Source organism: Microcebus murinus, chromosome 24 (genome assembly GCF_040939455.1).
Source record: "Microcebus murinus isolate Inina chromosome 24, M.murinus_Inina_mat1.0, whole genome shotgun sequence".
Lineage (NCBI taxonomy): Eukaryota > Metazoa > Chordata > Mammalia > Primates > Cheirogaleidae > Microcebus > Microcebus murinus.
Window position 1 is genome coordinate 2,419,829 of NC_134127.1, and position 23,115 is coordinate 2,442,943.

The 23,115-nt window shown below is 35.3% G+C and overlaps 1 protein-coding gene across 4 annotated transcripts in view; it reads left to right on the plus strand.

Annotated features, from left to right (window-relative positions):
- Window positions 1–23,115, plus strand: part of ADAM2 (ADAM metallopeptidase domain 2) — an 82,719-nt gene that overhangs the window by 18,771 nt on the left and 40,833 nt on the right. For 2 of the 4 annotated variants that reach the window (XM_020282741.2, XM_075997289.1), the window contains exons 7-14: window positions 1,700–1,756; window positions 10,809–10,880; window positions 11,299–11,465; window positions 12,557–12,638; window positions 14,806–14,942; window positions 19,093–19,276; window positions 21,873–21,971; window positions 22,097–22,292. In XM_020282741.2, coding sequence (XP_020138330.2) covers window positions 1,700–1,756; window positions 10,809–10,880; window positions 11,299–11,465; window positions 12,557–12,638; window positions 14,806–14,942; window positions 19,093–19,276; window positions 21,873–21,971; window positions 22,097–22,292 — 994 coding nt within the window. The remainder of the gene's footprint in view (window positions 1–1,699; window positions 1,757–10,808; window positions 10,881–11,298; window positions 11,466–12,556; window positions 12,639–14,805; window positions 14,943–19,092; window positions 19,277–21,872; window positions 21,972–22,096; window positions 22,293–23,115) is intronic. The other 2 variants (XM_075997290.1, XM_075997291.1) reach the window with 2 other exon arrangements.

Here is a 23,115-nt window from a genome sequence, read left to right on the forward strand (position 1 = left end):
ATAATAACATATATCTTAAAATTGCTAAAAGGAGATTTTTAATCTTCTCACATGATATTTCTCACATGAATTTCAAATTCAAATGATAATAAGTTGGTAAGGTGGTGGATATATTAATTGGCTTGATTTAATCTTTCTACAATGTATACATGGATCAAAATATATTGTATCCTGTAAATATATATAATTATTTGTTCGTTAAAATTATTTTAATAAAAATAACTTTTGATAATCATTAAGCCAAAAATAAAATAATAATAAAATTAAATAAACATAATAAAAGCTTCCTCAATTTCTGAAGTTTGATCCTCCTACTCTACATGGTGATATTTTTCCAGTTCACTTACGTTGTATTGCTATTTTAGTGATAACATATTTTGTGTTACCTACATTATATTGTCAAAGTGCTCGTAAAGCCGGTGTTACAATTTTTCCCTAGCGCCCTTCTTCCAGATTGCCCTGTGGGGTTGAGGGGAAACCCCCCTTTGCACTAGAAAGTTCACCGAAAGATCAACTCACAATAGGGAAGTTTAATGAAAGAAAGATGTATTTACCATGCATGGGGAGAAACCACAGGGTGATTATCCAATTTCCCAGTGGGGTCCAGAAGTTTATATACCCTCATTTTAGAGGGAAGGGTACAATGAGGAATACAGGTAGTTCTGTTGAGTGGGAGGATGAACACATACTTGGGAGAATGAATGGATGGGGGCAGATGAACAGATCGATTTGATAATGATTTTCTTGGAAAAGTAAATTAACCTGAGAGACAGGTATTATCTTAAAATGGTTTGGGCAAGGTCTGGTTACATTCTTGATCTTTTTTCCTGCAATACATTGAGGGGAAGGAGGGAAGGAAAGTCAACTGTTCTTTTTGATGAGCCTGGTTTTATGAAAAAAGAGGGAAAGCCTATTGCTCTCTTAGGGCCTTTAATTCAAAATACTCTATACCAACGAGTCATATTTTGGGGTGAAATTTCCTGAGCTTCTTCACCCTTCTGTAACAGTAGTAATGAAAATAACATTTTTTCTTAGTAATTGTTGCAGCAATAGTTACTTAGCCCCATTTTTCAGCAGGACTGAAGTCACAGGAAATTTAAGCCAGAGTTCAAAGTCCGTGAGCCCTGGCATCTGTGTCTGATTAAACTTTTATAACCTAAGTGGCTAATGCCATATCCTTCTGGAGATATCTGTGGTCTAGTTTAAGAACGTGCATCATTGTGACTCTCTGTTCCCCACCTTTTCCTGAGATAAACTTATACGGGATTAACTTTACCCTTTATATGAAATTTCATCCCCTAAATGTAGGAATGTGTTTTTATTTTTTCAAGATTGTATCCAAAATCATACCACATAGTAATGTAATAATGGCATCCGTTAAGGTGATAGATCTGCATGCATTTGGGTTCACCCAGAAAAGAGAATAATATGAACTGCTCAGTACCAAAGAGAATATGGAGAATGAAAGATAGAGGAGAGTTGTTTTTTGGAGTCAATTAAATGGTTAATTAGGTGCACAGAAGGGATAAAATAAATAGTTGAAAAAGATTTTGCGATATCTAGTTTTGCTTATATTAGCTGATTCTACTTCCTTATGTAAAATTGCATTTTTCAATATTGAGTTCATTAATAGTAGTGGTATACACTAAAAATATTTAAGTCATTTAATTTTGACATAAAGTTTGTGCATTTTTTCCAGCCACAACCAGATTTATCTCAGTACATAGAAATGCATGTGGTAGTTGAAAAACAATTGGTAAGTGCACTCCGCTTTATTTGCCTCATGTCACTTTGTCTTAGCAATGAGGGACTATAAAAACAATCTGGAATAAATTTTTTGACAGAAGAGAATTAATAATAATTTTGCTTTAGGTCTGCCTTAATGCATTTTAAATGATTACTATCAGTATTAGTTGAGAATCATATTTCTATAAAATTTTTTATTCTTAATTTTACAAATAATAATGTAACTACAAATAATTGCCGCCTTTATAGCAGTTTACAGATATGCTTAGAATCATTATAGACACTTACTATATTCTAGTACCTTTTTAAATTTTAGAAATAATGCTTGGCAGTATTTATATTGTTTAAAGAGGAAATAGGAGTTTCCCACCCATAACATTTTTTGCTAGGTAGGAAAACAGTGGTTTATATTAGGAATAGAAGAGAGTATTATAGTTCCTGAAGGTTATTCCCCTCAGGATTTCCTCATGAAATGAAACTACAATTATTTGAAATTTAGAACTCCTGAAATAACTTCATTATCTTTTTGTCCATCTTTCCCCCCCCCACTCCATTTTGTGGGAAGTTCCCAACAGTATCATCAAAAATACATGAAGTTTTTAAAAAAATATTTTGGGACTTCACAATGTGTGTTTCTTGTACATTCATTTTCAGAGATCTCTATTCTTGTTTCACGGGTGCAAAATTTTCTTTTCCTCCCTATTGACGATATTAACATTTTATTTCAAGACTCTAGCTCTCAACAGACACCCTTTCATTATTATCTCCTTGTTTTGGGCACCTACATTTAATGTTAAACGTTTTATTCAAATGTCTCGTCGTTTCATGTTTAAAAGGAAGGCTACATAATCTTACCAGGTCCTTTGGTGGGAGTGGATCTTGCACACAGTGTACAAAATGCTTTCTGAAGTAGTCATACCATTTTCTGTTACCAACAGCAATATATGAGAATTTCAATAACTTTACTTCCTTGCTAATATTTGTTTTTGTCCTTTTGCTTATGACCATTCTAGTGGCCATAGACTGTTGTCACATTGCATTTTTAATTCTCTAATGACTGCGTTTGTATTGTGTTCATATTCCTCTAATCATGTTTGACATCTTTTCACATTTGTGTTAGCCATTAACCTATCTTCTTTGGTGAAATGTCTATTCAAATATTTTGCTCATTTCTTAATCTTGTTATTTGCCTCTTAATATTAACCTGTAAGTGTTCTTCATGTATTCTAGATACTAATCTTTCACTAGAAAATATTTACAATAGTTTGTTCCAGTCTCTAGACTATCTTTTTTTAAAATTTTTACCATGGTATCTTTTGAAGCACAATGGCTTTTAATTTTAATGAAGTTATCAATTTTTTTTTCAATTTTTAGTGGATTGTAATTTTGATGTCATGTCTAAGAAATCTTTGCCTAAGCCAAGTTCAGAAAAAAAATGTTTTGCTTTTATTCTGTTTTCTTGTAAAAGTTTTACAGTTTTAATTCTTATAGTAGGATTTGAGATTCACTTAATTCTTGTGTATAATGTGAGATATAATTGTAAATTAATCTTTTTGCACATGTATATCTAATTGGAACAATACCAATTGTTGAAAACATTATCATTTCCCCAAGGAAATGCTTTGTACCTTTGTCAGTAATCCATCGGCCATCAATATAAATGTTTATTTCTAGACTTTGAATTTTGTTTCACTGATGAGTAAGTCTATCACTGCATCAGTACAAAGTGACTTGAATATGGTAGATTTATGGTAAGCTTTGAAATCAAGAAGTCAAACTCCTACAATTTTTCTTCTTCTTTTTTTTTGTATTTAACAATTCTGTGTCCTTTGGACTTCCATTCAAGATCAGCTTTTCAATTTCTCCAAAAAAAAAAAGATGTTTAGATTTTGATACAGATTGTATTAAATCTATAGATCAATTTGGAAAGGATATTCGTTTTAACAATTTTGAATATTTTAATCCTTGATCATCACATGTCCACTCAAATATTTAGCTTTCCTATGATATATGTCAGTAATACTTGGTAGTTTTTTCAGTATAAGGGTCCTGTGTTTTTTGCTAAATCTATTCCTATTTCCTTCTTTTATCTCTAATATGAGTGGATTTCTTTTTACATTTTCATTTTGGGTATTCATTGTTAGTACAGAGAAAGTTAATTAATCTTATATCTTGTGATTTTACAAAAAGTGTGTTTATTCTAATTCTTGTGTGTATGTGTGTGGGGGTGTGTGTGTGTTTGTGTTTATTAGAATGTTTTGCATACATGATTATTTTGTGATGAAAGATTGCTTTATTTGAACCTTTCAAATATGGAGGGTTTTGTTTACTTTCCTACAATATTCCCTTTCCTAGAACCTCTAATACCATGTTAAATATAATTAGAGAGGAGATAATTTTGTGTTAATAGTTTCAAAGTGTGTGAGAAAGCAATAGATTTAACATTTAAATGTGGTAATAACTTTTTTTTTTTTTATCATGAGTAGGTGTTGGGTTTTCCGAAATGTATATTCAGTGCCTATTGAGATAACTGTAGGACTTTTGGGGTCATTCTCTTAATTAATTAAGAGTATTACATTAATTGATGTTAAGATATTAAAATAACTTTGCCTTCCTGAAGTAAATCCCACTTGATAATGTTGTATAGTCATGTTTATACATTTCTGCTTTTAGCTCGCTAATATTTTTCTTAGGTTTCCTTGGTATTTATACCCTAATATGTTTGTTCTGTATGTCAGAGGTCTGACATCGAGGTGCCAACATAGTCAAGCCATGGTGAAGACTCACTTCCTGGGTTGCAGATGGCACCAGAGTGCCTTATAACCTTCTTACAAGGCACTAAGCCCATCCCAAGGGGCCCACTCTCATCACCTCATCTAAACACACTGATTTCCTAAAGATGTCATTTCCAAATTCCGTAAATTCGGGGGGTTAGGGTTTCAACATAGGGAATTATGAAAGGGTCTAATTCATTCCACAGCTCTCCATCCCTGACCTCTCCCAAACTGTGTCCTCCTTATATACAAAATGCATTTAATTCCATTGCAAGAGCTCCAACTCTAACACCTAAAGTCCAGAGTCTCATCTAAATATCATCCAAATCTGATATGGGTGAGACTCAACATGGAATTCATATCAAGGCAAAATTCGTGAAACCAGACATAGGCGTTCCTATGCTAAAAGGGAGAAATGAGAGGGAAAGAAAGAAATGGGTAACTGTTCCCAAGCAAGTCCAAAATCTAGCAAAATTTAGGTTTCAAACCTCAATAATAGTCCTCTTTGGCTTGATGGCCCACCTTTCAGGTACATTGGGCTGGCATTCTCATTCCCATGGCTGCGGCCAGGTCATTGGGTGGTCCTGCTGCCAAGGCTCTAAGAAGAGACCCTCCAAACTTCTGAAATCAAGGCAGTGGCCCTAGTAACCTCTGAATGGCCTTTCGGGATATGTTTTTCCTCTCCTTGAAGAATAGTGCTCCTCTGCGGCTAAATAATTCTGTTGTCCCATCCTGTCATGTCTGAGAAGTTTAACAGCCCTCCTTCATTTCATTCCATCTTGAGAAGCCCCTCAGTTCAGACTGGCACTATTTCCACTCATATAATCCCATAAGCTTTTTGTCAAGTGGTTGTTCCGCCATTTCCTCAGTGTTCTCCTCAGAATACGTGTTCTCAGTTTTTGCAATATGGATAGTCTGAGAAATCTCCAAATCTTCAAGTTTTGGTTCTGTTCTGCTTTGAAATTTCTCCTTCAATTCATATCTCTTTCCTTTCACATTTTACTGCAAACAATCAGGAGGAACCAAGCCACTCTGTCAACATTTTGCCTAGAAAACTTCTCAGCTAAATATTCGATTTTATCACTCACAAGTTTTTCCCTCCCACAAAACACTAGAACATAGTTCAGTCAAATTCTTCATGACTTTATAAGAATGCCTATTCTCCAGTTTCCAGTAAAATGCTTCTCTTTTCCATCTGAAACCTCAACGGAATCTACCTTTATATTTCTATCATGCACCTCAAAAGTCCTTCAGCTTCTGCCCATTGCCTCATTCCAAAGCTGTTTCTACGTGTTTAGGTATTTTTTTTTTTTTACAAAGAAACACACTTCTCACTATGAAGATCTATCTTAGCTTGAGCTATGACACAAATATCACAGAGTGAGTGGCTTACAGAAACAGAAATGGGGTGTTTTCTTACACTTCTGAACACTGAAAGTCTGAGTTCGGGGTGCCAGAATGATTGGGTTCTGGTGAGGGCTCTTTTCCTGGCCTGAAAATAGCCTGTGTTCTCATGTGCCAGAGAAAGAAAGAAGAAGCAAACCCTCTAATGTCTCTTTTTAATAAAGGCTCTAATGGCATCATGAGTGCGAAACTCTCATGACTTCGTCTAAACCTAATGGTCTCCTGGAGACCCCATCTCCAAATACTATCCCATTAGAGGTTACGGCTTTAACATATGAATTTTGGGGGGGCAGAATTCAGTCCACAGCAATAGAATTATTTATATATATATATATATGTATGTGTGTGTGTGTATGTATATGTTTTTATAGATATAAAAAACTGTATATAGTTTTGTGTATATATTACTGCATATATATGTTACTATATACTTAATGTAGTATATATTATATAGTTTTTTTTCTTCTATTTTTTTTTCAGTTGTTTTGCTAATTTCTTTCTGTTTATAGTAGAGACGGGGTCTCGCTCTTGCTCAGGCTGGTCTTGAACTCCTGAGCTCAAGCCATCCTCCCAGCCTCGGCCTCCCATTGTGCTAGGATTACAGGCGTGAGCCACCACGCCCAGCCTATATAGTCATAATGGATATTGCTCTGAAGCTTTCTTTTTGGGGAGATACTTACCTAGCTTTGTCATCAGGGTAGTACTGGCTTCATAATATGATTATAAACTGTTCTCTCTCCAGTTACTTATGAAGGGTTTGGGAACGATTGGTATTGTTTCTTTTTATAAATGTTTGCTAACTTATTTTTCTTATTTTTATTTATTTATTTATTTTTTTGAGACAGAGTCTGACTTTGTTGCCCAGGCTAGAGTGAGTGCCGTGGCGTCAGCCTAGCTCACAGCAACCTCAGACTCCTGGGCTCAAGCGATCCTCCTGCCTCAGCCTCCCGTGTAGCTGGGACTACAGGCATGCGCCACCATGCCCAGCTAATTTATATATATATTAGTTGGCCAATTAATTTCTTTCTATTTATAGTAGAGACGGGGTCTCACTCTTGCTCAGGCTGGTTTCGAACTCCTGACCTCGAGCAATCCGCCCGCCTCGGCCTCCCAGAGTGCTAGGATTACAGGTGTGAGCCACTGCGCCCAGCCTATTTTTCAATAAAGATTCCTGGGCTAGATTTTTTTTTTTGAGGGGTAACTTTTAATTACATAATTAAATAATTTTTTACATATTATAAATTACATATATTATTTTTATTTCTATTTGGTCCAGTTTCTGCAGTTTACATTTTCCAAAATATTTCTCTAATTCATCTCTAAGTAGTCTAATCTGCTCCCATTCAGTTTTCTATAGCAATCCTTTATATTCCTTTTAATCTCTATACTATTGTTAGTGAAATATCTTTGTACAATACTTATTATTTTTTTTAATGAATTAACTAATTTTTTTGAGACAGAGTCTCACTCGGTTGCTTGGGCTTTTAGTGCCATGGTGTCAGCCTAGCTCACAGCAACCTCAAACTCCTGGGCTCAAGCGATCCTCCTGCCTCAGCCTCCCGAGTAGCTGGGACTACAGGCATGTGCCACCATGCCTGGCTATTTTTTTCTGTATATTTTTAGTTGTTTGGCTAATTTCTTTCTATTTTTAGTAGAGACGAGGTCTTGCTCTTGCTCAGGCTGGTCTCAAACTCCTGACCTCGAGCAATCCACCCGCCTCGGCCTCCAAGAGTGCTAGGATTACAGGCGTGAGCCACCGTGCACGGCCCAGATTTGTCTTTACTCTTTTTTTTCTTTTGGAGGTCCAACTGGCTAAAGATTTGTCAATTTTATTGTTCTTTCAATTATAAATGTTCAAGTACATTGATATTCTCTACTGTTTTTCTTCTTTGTATTTAGTTTCATCTTCTAATTTTCCCTGTGTTGTAGATTACTAATTTCATTTCGGTGTGATTGGAAAAGATACTTTGCATGATTTGAATATTTTAAAAACTTATTATGACTTTTTTTGCTTCACATATGCTATATCCTGAAAAACGTTCCATGTGCACTCAAAACAACATATATTCTGCTGTTGTCGAGTAGAGTGGTCTGTGTATATCTTTGGAAACAATTGGTTTGTAGTGTTGTTCAGATTTACTATTTCCTTATGGATCTGTATGATCGCTCTATTCCTTATTGAAAGTAGAGTGCTAAAGCCTTGAAGTGTTTTTGTAGAGCTGCCTCCTTCAATTCTTTCAGTGTTTGCTTTATATATTTTGGAGCTCTGGGGTTTGAGGCATATATGTGTATAATTGTATCTTCTTAGTGTATTTGCTATTTTATCACATATAGTGTCAGTCTTTATCATAACAGTTTTTAAATTCAAATCTGTTGTGTGTGCTATTAGTATAACCACCCCAACTCTGTTTGGTTCCTATTTACATGGAATATATGTTTGCATTATTTCAGTGTCAACCAACATGTGTGTTCAGATCCACATAAGTCTCTTGTAGTCAGTACATAGCTCGATCATGTTTATGTCTATATTCTGCCAGTCTATGTCTTTTGATTTGTGGGTTTAATCCATGTGCATTTAAAATATTTACTGATAAGGAAAGGCTTACATATGTCATTTTGTTATTTTTCTTCTGTAGTATTATAATTTTTTGTTCCTCATTTTCTCCATTGCCGTTTTCTATTGTGTTCAGTTAAATGTTTATAATGATTTGCTTTTATTCTTTCTTATTTTATTTTCTGCATATCTGTGGTTAGCATGGGGATTACATTTGACATTTTAAAGCTATAAAAATCTAATTTGAATTGATACCAACTTAACTTCAATTGCACACACAAAGTCTGCTCCTATACTTCTATGTCCCTCCCATTTTATGTTATTAATGTCACAAATTACATATTTAAACATCATGTATACACTAATATAAATTATAAATATTTTCATGTATTTATCTTTTAAAATGCTATAGAAATAAAAAATGGAGTTACAAACAAAAATTACATTAATACTTATATTTTATTTGGCCATTTATTTAACTTTCTCAGCTCTTTATATCATCATATGGCTTCAAGTTACTGTCTAGCACTCTTTTCTTTCAACCTGAGGGATTCCTTTTAGCATTTCTTGTAAGACAGGTTTAGTGGTAATGAATTCCCTCAGCTTTTGTTCATTTGCCAATGACTTATCTCCCTCAAGCTTAAAGAATAGTTTTGTTGTATGTATAATTCTCAGTTGACATCTTTTTCTCCTTTCTTGATATATATAATCAAGCTTGATTATATAATCAAGTATAATAATCAAGCTTGATTATATATAATCTCATTATGGTTTTGATTTGTATTTCCCTGATTAGAGGTGTTGAGCATTTTTTCATATGTTTGTCAGCCATTAGTTTATTTTCTTTTGAGAACTTTCTGTTCATGTCCTTTGCCCACTTTTTGATGGGGTTGTTTGATTTTTTTTTCTTGCTGATTTTCCTGAGTTCTAAATAGATTCTAGTTGTCAGCCCTTTATCCAATGTGTAACATGTGGATATTTTCTCCCATTCTGTAGGTTGTCTGCTCTCATGATAGTTTCTTTAGCTGTGCAGAAGCTTTTTAATTTGATTAGGTCCCGTTTATTTATTTTTGTTGTTGGTGTGATTGTCATTGGGGTCTTCTTCATAAATTCTTTGCCTAGGCCAATGTCTATAAGAGTTTTCCCAAGATTTTCTTCTAGAATTCTTAGTTTCACGGCTTAGGTTTAAGTCTGTTATCCACCGTGAGTTGATTTTTGTGAGAGGTGAAATGTGTGGATCCTGTTTCAGTCTTCTACATGTGGCTATCCAGTTTCCCCAGCACCATTTATAATCACCATAGGAATTCTTTTCCCCAGTGTATGTTTTTGTCTTTCTTTTTGTAAGATCAGAAGGCAATATGATAATGGTTTTATATCTGGGTTCTCTGTTCTGATTGGTCTAGATCTCTGTTCTCATGCCAATACCATGGTGTTTTGGTTATGATAGCCTTGTAGTATAGCTGAAGTCTCATAAAGTGATGCCTTCTGATTTGTTCTTTTTGCTTAAGGTTGCTTTGGTTCTTCAGAGTCTTTTCTGGTTCCAAAGGAAGTGTAGAATTATTTTCTCTAGATCTGTAAAAAATCACGTTGATACTTTAATGGTTATTCCATTAAATATGTAAATTATTTTCAGTAGTATAGACATTTTAACAATGTTGGTTCTGTGGATCCATGAGCATGATATGTTTTTCCACTTGTTTACATCCTCTGTAATTTCCTTCCTCAGTGCTTCATAGTTCTCCCTAAAGCGGTCTTTTACTTACTTGTTTAAATGTACTTGAGTCTCTGTTAGTATTGGATTTTCTATTTCTCAGCTCAATTCTGTCATGTTTTACTTTGTGTAACTTTCTGGCTTTGTTCTTGGATGCATATATGTTTATAATTTTTATATTTTTTGATAGCTATCCCAGCTCTCTTATTATTGCTGTTTTCATGGTATATCTTTTCAATTCTTTAACTTTCAAATGATTTGTATCTTTAAAATCATAGTGTGTCTGCTGCGATCACATTTAAATATTATAGTTTTATGCTAACCTTTTCTGTCAACAATTACTGTCATTAATTTATCGATAATGGAATTAAACTTTGTAGTCTCTTTTTATGTTTTATATTTTCAAGTTTTCATAATGAATATGTCATATGATTTGTATAGTAATAAAATAACATTTAAAAACTAATATGTTAAAAAAAAAAAAAAAAAAAAACAAACTAATATGTTGGTAATTTGAACAATTTCTTGCCTCACTATATTGGATTTTAAATGAAAGAATAACAATCATTAAATGCTAAGCAATGTATATGTATATTTAAAAAGTAATTATATTTTACAGTATGATCATATGGGTTCTGATACTGCCGTTGTCACTCAAAAAGTTTTCCAGTTGATTGGATTGACGAATGCTGTAAGTATTTGCTTCTTAGTACATTTGCACTTCCTGTGTTACTGAAACAATTTCTGCACATTCTTGTATGACATGCTTGAATGTACATGTTGTGTGATCCAGAGACAGTTAAGTTTAACTTCCGGTTTTTTATCTGTAAAGGAGGAATAATAATAATTGTATATATGTCATTAGGCTACTATAAAGATTTAATTGTGTAAAACACTTGGCATGGGGCTTGTGTTAAGTATAAGCATTTTAAAATGCCAACCATTGCTTGTATTATTAGTAGCATTTATTAAGTATTAGTATACTTTAAAAGATCCAATCTACACTTATGGTTCAGTGTAATATTTTTCATAAGTTTATTTTCATTCGTAAATATTAAACCTATAAACTGTGATATTTGAACATGTTTTCTGTATGTTTCCTATTTTAGATTTTTACTTCATTTAATACTACAGTTATTCTGTCTTCCTTGGAACTTTGGACAGATGAAAATAAAATTCTAACCACCGGAGATGCCAATGAGTTATTACACAGATTTTTAAAATGGAAAAGATCTTATCTTGTTTTGCGTCCTCATGATGTGGCATTTTTACTTACGTAAGCATATCCTGGCATTCTAAAGCTTAAAAAATAAATCATATCCAATTGGATACAATTTTTGACAGTTGACAGGCCTTCAGGGGGAAAAAAATCTTTTGTCATTTTTTTCTGACATACATAATATAAATATTATTTTTTACGGAACAGTTTAATTATTAGAATTATTGATATCACTTTATTGGTTTGTAGTTAAAACTCACTCCTTCAATCTTGTACCATATTCCTTCCTACCGTAGAGTGTATATGACAACATTAAATGTCTCTAACTATGAGTAAAATATTAATGATGCTTTTTTGAAGAAATAGGCTGGGCGCGGTGGCTCACGCCTGTAATCCTAGCACTCTGGGAGGCTGAGGCGGGAGGATTGCTTGAGGTCAGGAGTTCAAGATGAGAAATATATTTGAATTGTATAAATATGGTAATTTAACGTTTGTCTTATGCTTTGTTGTCATATAGTAAAAATAAAACAAAACAAATAAATGGAAACACTATTGCGTATTTTAATACCTCTAACATAATGTAGCCACACTGTGCTTAAGATTTTAGAAGGTTAGCCTCCTTTTTTATTTATATAGACTCTTTGTTTTCCTCTTACCAATATTCACACTCACTAAAATTGTATATAGATAATTTTTAACATTTTAATCTTTTTTTTAATTCTCTATCCCATAAATATGCCATATCTTTGCATGGCTTTAGCAAGCTAATTTTTGCTGATTAAGTGGAGACTTTAGGGTGTCTCTGTGCATTGATATGCTACATTGCCTTAGCTTTTGAATTTTAAGGGATTTAATGTATTTTTATAATTTTTATTTCAGGCGATTTACTTATTTTAGTTTTAGGGAAAAATACTACATAAAGTGAATCTTTATTATGTTACAGAAATCTGTATGAAAATATGCGTTCTATTATTTGTTTTTTAAATCTACTTTATTGTTTTCAAAAGAAGCTACGTTACACTAATGTTAGGTGGAAATACTTGTTAGTTTGATAATAAATGTACAAAACAAAAATTTGTCCAAAAATCAGTACTAATTGTGCTTACTTTTAGAAAATTACATGATTATGATTCCTTTTTAAATTTAAGTTACAGAGAAAAATCAAATTATGTTGGTGCAACCTTTCAAGGGAAGATGTGTGACAGAAACTATGGAGGAGGTATTGTTATGGTATGATACGGTTTAATTTCCTTGGCTAAAATACATAGAACACCAAATAGATTAATATATGGCTAAAAATTTTCTTATTTATTTCCGGGTATATTAAAATTGCATTATTGTAGCGATCTTTGTCCTTGCTACTGAAAGAAATGTTTAAACTATAAGAAGTTCTCATGGAGCTCTTCTGCATATACAATTTTTACTTTGGGAAACTTCCTGAGCTCCTTCACGATAGACCAGATGGCTCATAGACAGCATCAATTCATTCCTCACTGTTCTGGGGGCTGGAAAGTCCAGGAGCAAGGCGACAGCCGAGCCAGTGTTTGGTGAGCGCTTGCTTCCTGGTTCTCAGGCGGCCTCTCTTCACCAGGTCCCCACGTGTTGGCGTCGGAGAGACTTGGCTCGCTCAGGACTCACACGGCTCTTCCTTGGTGGCCTCCTTTGATTCTATTTACTTCCCCAAATCCCCGCTTCCTAATACAGCAGCCTTTCCTTATCTGTGGTTTTTGCCTTCTGCTGTTACAGTTACCTGAGGTCAACCACCATCTAAAAATATTAAATAGAAAATTTCAGAAATAAACCTTCCATGCTGTTTGGGGATGCATGCTGTTTGTAGCAGCTGGATAAAATCTTGCGCCCTCCTGCTCTGTTCCACCCTTGTCCAGCACATCCACACTGTTACTTGCTACCTGCCTTTAGTCGCTCAGTAGCTGCCTTGATTAACAGAGTGACTGTCACAGTGTTACAGTGCTTGCGTCCAAGTCACCCGTATTTTAAATAACAGTGGCCCCAAAGCACAAAAGTGGTGATGCTGGCCATTCAGATAAGATAAAGAGAAGCCCCAAATTGCTTCCTTTAAGTAAAAAGGTGAAAGTTCTCAATAAGAAAAGAAAAAAAAAATCATATGCTGAGGTTGCTAATATCTATAGTAAAATATAATATTTTGAGAGACAGACCACGTTTATGTAGTATGTATTATATTACATTGTTATCATTGCTCTATTATTAATTATTATTGTTAATATCATACCATGCGTAATTTATAAATTAAACTTTATCATAGGTATGTGTGCATAGGAAAAAAACACAGTATCTATAGGGTTCAGCATCATCCAGTTTTAAACATCCAATGGAAGTCTTGGAATATATCTCCTACAGACAGGGAGAGCTACTGCACCATCACACTGGGGGGGGGGGTAAGATTTCAAAGTATGAATTTGAAGGGACACAAACATTCACCCCACAATAGGCTGCTATAACCAGATACCATAGACTGGGTCACTTACACAACAGAAATTTATTTTCTCTTAGATCTGGTACCTGAAGGTTCAAGATCAGGGTGCCAACAGGGTCAGGTTCTGGTAAGAGTTCTGTCACTGGGTTGTAGACAGCTGCCTTCTCATAAGATCACAGTCCAGTTGAATGAGGGACCCACCTGAACCTTATGGCCTCATTTCACCTCAGTTACCTGCTAAAGACCCCATCTCCAGATATAGTCACATCAGGAGTTAGAGCATCAGTATATGAAATTGGAGGGGGAGGCACAATTTATTCCATGGCAGTAGACCTAAGGGAAGATGTGTTACGAGAATTAGAGGTTCTTAATTTAATTATGATAAAAGGAATGAAACAACTGTGGAAAGTCAGGATTCTTATTAACAGTCATTATCACCATAATATTAATTAATTTGGTGGGTTAATTTTATCAGTTTAAAACAAGATTTATGACATGGTCAGGTAAAATATCATCTCTAAAGAATCAAATTAAAAATTAACAAAAGCTGTTCATAATTTGATACTACATGTGTCTCTGTGCTTTTCTTTAAAGATTGCCTTGTGAAAGTACAGTTGTGACTATAGCTGTTGCTATGTATAGTTAACAAGTTATGGGTGCAGCTTTTTGCCTGGTCTGATGCCACCAAATGAGTCATCCATTTACATTTTGGTGATGTTTCAGATTTCATATTTTCCTTATATTTATGCTAGTTGTAACATGTGAGTTAGGCCAACATGTATGACATTTGTGTGCATAACCTATTATAAGATATGTCTATTCCATTCTATCATGTGACTATTTTTAATATTAATAATTACATCATTCTCCCAGTAAATAAAATACCTCCCTAAACAGTGTGCATGTGCATTTATCTTTCCTTTTTCTTTTTTTTTTTTTCAGCACCCCAGAGCCATAAGTATGGAATCGCTTGCAGTTATTTTAGCTCAATTACTGTCCCTTAGTATGGGGATTACTTACGATGACACTAACAAATGCCAGTGCTCAGGAACTATCTGCATAATGAACCCAGAAGCAATGTAAGATGCTTGACTTTTATACTTCACATATATAGTTTAAGATGCTTTTGGCATATTTCGTTTAAGAAAGTTTAAGCTGTCAAAATAAATAGTGATGGTTGAATATCAGCTGTGATTGATGACCCCAGACCAAAATATATATTCCAGTGGCCACATTGCATATCTGTCTCAATATCTCTTTTCATCAGGTGTCACACTTGCTTTCTCCTATGGGATCTAACTATACATTTATCACCTGTGTGATTTTATAACGATGCGTGACTTGATATGCCAATACGGGCTTGTGGTCACTACACGAGGAATATTAATTGATATGAACTAGCCTGCGTGAGTCTCTTTCACCTTGCCCAGGCTCAGCCTGAGGTCTTGCCTTCTGTTGATTTCACAGACACTGTTGTTCAGCTTTTGTTTTGTCACGAGAAAAGGCTTTTTATAGTATCCTTATCATGCCCCGAAGGTCTAGTGAATTTGTTTGCTGTTTTCATCATTATTCTTAGAGTACATTATGAAATTTTGTAGAAATGGGACCAAATAGCCAGGGGTTTAAGGGAAACCACCCAGTCAGTGACTGGATCCAGCCTCTTACCTTTCTGATTGATAGTTCTTTGGGGGTGTCTTCTGCTTCTCACATGTCTTAGAAGGGAATCAAGCCCAATCGCCAGCAGCAGCAAATGTCTCCCTCTCTTTATCCCTTTCAATATTCCTTAATTGCTTCACACCAAGTCAACTGCTTGAAAATATTTGTCCTTAGCTTCTTAGGCTCTGATCCAAGGAGGGACCTGTACTAAAATAGTTACCCCAGACTGTCTTTAGAGAACAAATCTTTATGAAATTATTGTGGAACTGGATCAACAAATGAAGCCATGGCCACAAGAACACCTTTGACAGAAGACGCTGCAAAGAGTATGCAGTACAGCAGGTCCAGACTGTGGTGCAAGGTGCCTCATTTGTTGATTCTTGTGATCGTTAAAACATGATGAAGCTAAAGACATTCCTGGTCGATTAGGTCCATGTGGAACTCTGGCAAGTATCAATGGGAGATTTGCAGTGCAGGCCTTTAGCTGCTGCACTGCAGTGGGCAATTTTTATCATAGTGCGGGTGTTTTCAGATCTACAGAATTCCAAGGTGGAGTGAACATACCCATCTGTCTGAGGACACCAGTGGTTCCTCTGGGAGTAGGCTGGGGAAGGTCCAGATAGCACAAACAAATAACAGGAACAGGAGTCCAAGATCCCCATGGCACCTACATCTGTTTGTCCAATATTTCTTAATTGCTTCATACCAATGGCCTCACAGGGGTATTCTAAAACTGGTCGGTAAAGGAAGAAAAACCCCAGTCTCGTGTCAATGTTAGGTGGAGTATTAAAAAATTCAGTATCTCATGCTGTTGTACAGTTACATTTAGACTAAAGAACAGTGGGGGACGGCAAAGATCCCCGGGAGCGTGTTTGCAAACAATGTGTTTGGCTCTCTGCTGCGTGGTAGGGACGTGCAAGGGATAGAAATCCACCCAGACTCCTATATGCTGTGGCAGGTGGCATGGGTATTTGGTCAAGGATCTACGTGCTGTAAAATTGGACGCAGAGACAAGACAGTGTGAGGAAGAAGCATGTGGGTTTATTTGGAGTGGCATGAAGAATTCAGGTGTTTATGTGGGTATTTTGTGTTCAAGTACCACTCGAAATATTGTCTTCAGGGGAGACCCTCAGTGATCTGGTCAACAATCTGGCATGCAGGAAAAGCCAACCCAATTCCTCCCTAGACCGCCCACAAAACAAGCCCTGAGAGGAAGGGTATGTCCTTCCACAGGGGCGGCCTTCAAACACTTCAAGAAAACACCAACCTTCCTACTATCTAGGGACAATTCTGTTGAAGAGTCTGTATACTTCTCTGTGGCCCCAGGACAAAAAAAATAAAAGCAATCATTGCCATCTACACACTTACGGACCTCTCCTCTCTTCATCCATCCTGAGTCCCTTATTCCTGCTTCCTGGGGTCACATCCCAGATGAAATTCTTGTGATCAAGTTCATGACTTAGATTGTTTTCCTAGTTGATCTAAACAAAGACAGGTGTCACCATATAGTTTGTATTACTAATGTTGACACCTCTCATTACACCTTTGTTTATCGTTGGCCAAAAGATAGTTGTTTACAATGATATAGATGATATATTGTTTGTGATGCTTGATTATAATAATTATAGTAGTTGTAATGGTGAAGAAATGAGAAGAAGGATTAGAAGATCTTACATTTATTAATAGAAGGTAACTTGAACCCTCCACATCCTTCTGAAGATTGCCAAGTTATTTTCTGTTCAATTTTGAAGCCAGGTTTTATTTTGCTCGGATCCCTGATGAATTATTCCCATCATGGGTAGAACCCTTCAAAATGCAGTGATTCCTCATTTTTTTTCCCCTTTTGGGAAGGTATCAAGTGTAAACAGGTTATTCCTAACTCTTTTATAATTGCAACTTGTTTATAAGACTATGAAATTTCCAATTATTTGGAGCAAGTATATATGCATGGTATTGATTATTTTTTTACTGAGTTTGTATCCTGTGATTTTAGCTTTGCTAAATATGTATGAGTTCTGGAACTTTTAATTTAGTTTTATTAGGATTTTATTGACATGCAATTATATATTATAAGTACAGTTCTACATCTTTCTTTTCAAACATCTTTATATTTTTAAAATTTCTTTTTCTTGCCTTATTACAGTACTTAGGATGTCCAATACCATGTAAAATAGAAGTCAGACGTGTAGCTGTCTTTCTTTACTCTGATTTAAGGGAAAGATCTTTATTTACTCTTTCACCAATAAATATGTTAATTGAAAGTTTTTCATAGGGGCTTTTCATCAAATTGTATCCCTTATATGCCAAAATTTTCATCATGAATAGATTTTACCCAATATTAACATTATCATGTGCTTTTTCTACTTTATTCTGTGGGTATGTTGAAGTACATTTTACTGAATTTGGAAATATTAAGAGTACAAATTGGCCGGGTGTGGTAATCCTAGCACTCTGGGAGGCCAAGGCAAAAGGATGGCTCAAAGTCAGGAGTTCGAAACCAGCATGAGTGAGACCCTGTCTCTACTAAAAATAGAAAGAGATTAATTGGCCAAATAAAAATATATAGAAAAAATTAGCCAGGCATGGTGGCGGATGCCTGTAGTCCCAGCAACTTGGGAGGCTGAGGCAGGAGGATCGCTTGAGCCCAGGAGTCTGAGGTTGCTGTGAGCCAGGCTGATGCCATGGCACTCCACCCCAGGCCACAGAACGAGACTCTGTCTCAGAAAAAAAAAAAAAAAAAAGAAAGAAAGAAGAAAAAAAAGAGTACAAACTAAGGAGAGGCATAGTATTATACTCTTGTGACTCTATGAGATAAATAATACTTTTATCCCCATTTTGCAGAGGAAACTGAAGTGTATATATAATTTCAGTACCTTTGATAAGGACATACAACTTGTAAATGGCAAAACCAAGATTTTTAACCCACGTTATTTGACTGTTCACAGAATCCACATTCTAAAACATCGCCTTATGCTTTGGGAGGGGCAGGTTTGGTGGAGAGGGGTCCTGAATTCAGGGAATTTAAATGTAAGGTGCCTGTGAAATAGGCTTAAGAAGAAACACTGAGTGAAGCACCAGACATTGTGCTCTGCAGTTTAGGCGATAAGTTTGAGTTAGAGAAACAAATACCTGAGATGTCAAGTGTAGGTGTTATTTGAAACCACAGAACTTGATGGATTACCTATTAATAAATATAAAGAAGGGAAAATCCTGGTTTCTTTTGTTAATACTGTGGTATTCCAACATTTGGAAGTTATAAAAGAGAAAAAAAGCAATAAAGAGAGATGGAGCACTTGAGGGGAAAAAAAAAAAGCCAAAATCAGAGAGAGCATTGTCACAAATAAGTATCATAATAAGAGCTTATAAAGCTTCATAGATCAGTAACTCAATCCTACTAAAATACGTAAACTCTTGCACAGTTGATTTTTTCCATGCATAGAAAATGAAAGGTTTTTTTTGGCACTAACAAAATTGGGATTTGGCCTTTTGTGGAACACTATTACATAGCTTTACTCTAAGGGTAGGAAGTTTACAGAAACTCACATAAAAATGTGAAGTTTGATGTATTTTTAGTCATTTCAGTGGTGTGAAGATGTTTAGTAACTGCAGCATGGAAGACTTTGCACATTTTATTTCAAAGCAGAAATCCCAATGTCTTCAAAACCAACCTCGCTTAGATCCGTCGTACAAGCAGGATGCAGTTTGTGGCAATGAGAAGGTGGAACCTGGAGAGGACTGTGACTGTGGGGATGCGGAGGTGGGTACTGATTTGGAGGCATATGTGCCGGAATTGCACTATAAATCCTTCATCAATTTTTATAGCATAACTCTGCCATTTTCCTTAATTCATCAAGCTAATTTTTCTGCAAAGGCCTTAGGAAGGCATATAGGGATTATTACAAACTAATGGGTGCATTCATGTATAGTGGTGAACGGATTCAGTGATCTGTAGCTCCACATGGATTTGTGCCATACACAGCTAATGTTATTTTCCTTATTCCAGCTTTATTGAGATACAGTTGAGAATTAAAAATTGTATATATTTATCTGCACATCACGACTCATGCCGGTAGTCCTAGCTGCCTGGGAGGCTGAGGCAGCAGGATCGCTTGGGATCAGGAGTTCAAGGTTGCAGTGAGCTATGTCCATTGTATTCTAGCCTGGGCGACAGAAGGAGACTGTCTCCAAAAAAGAAAAATAAAATCAATCAATAAATAAGTTGCAGTTTAGGTGATAAGTTTGAGTTAGAGAAACAGATACCTGAGATGTCAAGTGTAGGTGTTATTTGAAACCACAGAACTTGATGGATTACGGATTAATAAATATAAAGAAGGGAAAATCCTGGTTTCTCTTGTTAATACTGTGGTATGATTATACTTTGTTAATTATATTTTGTTATATTTATATAATATATATTATATGATTACATTTTGTTAATACTGTGGCACGATTCAAATGGCATGATTTCAAATAACATGATTTGGTATATGTATGCACTGTAAAATATTCACCTTATTCAAGCCAATTAACATATTTGTAATCTCACGTAGTTAGCATTTCTTTTCTTTTTTTCTTTTGGCCTGGTGAAAACACTTAGAATCTTCCCTCTTTCCAAATTTCAAGTGTGCACTGCATATTACTAGCTATGGTCATATTGTTGTGCATCAGGTCTCCAGAATTCATTCATCTTGCGGAAATGAATCTTTGTACTTCCTGACAATTATCTCCACCATTTTCCTCTTCCCACAGCTGCCAATAACCACCACCCTAATCTCTCATGCAAGTGACTTTCCAAGTTGCTCTTCCTTTTATCTGAGGTGACGTAGGTTCGCTCTCTTCCCCTTGAGTATGTTTTCCCCTCGTATCCGAACCTAAAATTTGAGCCCAGTGCTTAACTTAAAATCCTCTTCCATTCAGAAAGACAGACATAAAATTTCACCGTGGAACAAGAAAACAAAGAGGCACATTTTGCGTCTTCAAAAATATTTTAATCTAGGTCCATATTTAAACCAAAATGGTTTGGAACATATGTAATCAAGCAATGCTAGTTTCTCTGAACCGCGGACATTTTAGAAAAAAGCAGCTGGGTTGAAAGTAGGTAAGAAGAGCAGAGATGAAGGGAATGAGATGGGGGAGAGAGAGGGTGTGTCCCCCCCAGTGAGGGGTAGGGGACCCAGGAGAAGGACCCGGGAGAAGCAAGGAACCCGGATGGAATTCAGTGCTCCCTGTGGCAAGGCCTGCGGTCACTTGTGTGCTATTCCCAGCACAAAAAGTATATTTCTAGATACTTAAATGAGTGATATGTTTTTAAGAAATTATTCCCCATCACCCACTTGTTTTTGCTTGGTTGAATTTGAGTGGAAATATCTTGAATATTTCTGCTAAAATTTGACAGCAGTGCGCATCCATGCTCCATTAGATGTTTTGTCATTGAGTCAAATCAATCTGATATAACGTTCCCCTCTAGAATTCCATAAGACAGCAATAGCAGTGACACTTACTGGACAGAATAGCTGTGGAAAATACTGAAAATTCTGTGTGTCCTAGTAATATCTTGCTATATAACTCATATTAAGACCACTGAAATATACTATTTATTTTAGTGCATCTTATTGAAATTTTTTTCCCCAATTAACCTTATTTCAAATTTCTAGGAATTTAAAACACGTGAATGTGTGTGTGTATTTGAATGTATTGTCTCTCCAACCTTGTACTTTCTTATCTGTTGCTTTTATTAACCCTAATAGTAGCATTTTTAAAAGCAGATTCACTGCACATAGATGAACTATAGCATAAAAACAGGACATAATAAAATGTAGGTGAATGACATAAAAGTGACAACTTCAGCCATGCTGAGAAATAATATCATTTCCACCTTTTTATTAGAGAATTTAAAAAGAAATAAACCTTCAATATCCCATAAAATGTAGAGACTTGTTAAAATATAGTAAATTCAGAAGGATTGAGTAGGAAGTGGTTACTACAATAAAATTTTTAAATTACAACTTCTGAATATTTTATGTCTTGTATTTAACTATCTCTTTTGTCTACAAGAACCAGAGCTCTTCTCAATCTGGTGGCGGATCCCAGGGCTTCAGAGAACCCTATTACCTATATAGCCCAAACTATAGAAATATTAAAAACACATGGTCTAACATTTAGTTAGGGAGTCAATAAATGTCTAAGTAAGTGAATGAATAAGTTGCTTTAATATATATATATTTTTTTATGTTTGGTAACATATATGTCAAGCATCTATGTGTATATTATATAACATGTTGTCACCACGAAAATGTCTGTCCAATGTAAATAGCAGTTGGAAAATGCTTCAGAACATTTTGTTTGCCTTTCAGACTTGTGCTAATGCTGCAGCACAGTGCTGTAATAGTGAAACCTGTCAATTTGCAGCCGGAGCAAATTGTGCTGAAGGGCCATGCTGCGAAAATTGTCGTGTAAGAGCCTTTTTTTAAAAAAAAAAAATTGCCATGTTGTCTGCATAAGTGATGCTTGCCACTGTCTGTAATACTTATATGCTCTCATTCTGCTTTCTACCATATTATTGACCTCACCTCGTCAGTACAAGGGCAAAAGTGAGGTATGCAGGTCTCCCCTGGATGAGTGTGATCTTGCTGAATATTGCAATGGGTCCTCTGCGGAGTGTCAACAAGACATATTTGTTCAGAACGGGCACCCATGTGAAGGAAACCGTTGGATCTGTATGAATGGAGAATGTGTGAGTGGGAGTGTACAGTGCAAGAAGACATTTAATGACGGTATTTATTACGATTTAATTTTTCATATGTGTGCTTTTCTGGAAACTGAAAAGAAATAGATGTTGACATATGGTTGTGACTTTTAAAATCATGTGGCTTTTAAATATTGTAAAGAATTATAGGAAGAGGAGTGCTGTAACTATATATATATATATATATATATATATATATATATATATATATAACCTGAAATTAAAATTCTAGATTATTTGCACAAAATAATAAATGGAAAAGTTCAAAGCCTTTGGGACTTCTGAGTTCAAGAAGGAGAAAGGTAGACTGACCACAAACTACGTTCTCCTTCTCTCACCCCACATCCACAGTTTTGTTGGTAAATACAGGATAATTAAATGTGTAGATGTTAAAAAGATCATAAATATGAGCTGTCATATGAATGTGATTTTAACTATCCATGCAGAAACAGGCACACACATGCATGCATTCCTATGTAGGTACTATGATGAGGACTTATGAAAATACAGGATCTATAAAATTATTTAGAGATCATGTGCACTTAAGTTGAAAACAAAAAGAAAAACCATGGTACAAACTATATATGGAATCGTATTGCTGAACAGTATGGAAACTGCAATAATGGCAATAGTATTTCATGCCTATATTGGAAGAATCAAGAGCAATTGATAAAGGAAATATTAAGGATATTCATAGAAACAGCCAGGCAGGTCAATATTTTTTTCTCAACTCGTACAGGTAGCAAGTTCAATTCTAATTTCTGTGTAAAAAAGATTGTAGAGGAATTGTCAATTTCCAAAATGAACATACAATCAAGAATAATGGTTGGTTTGAAGAAAAGCAAAACAAA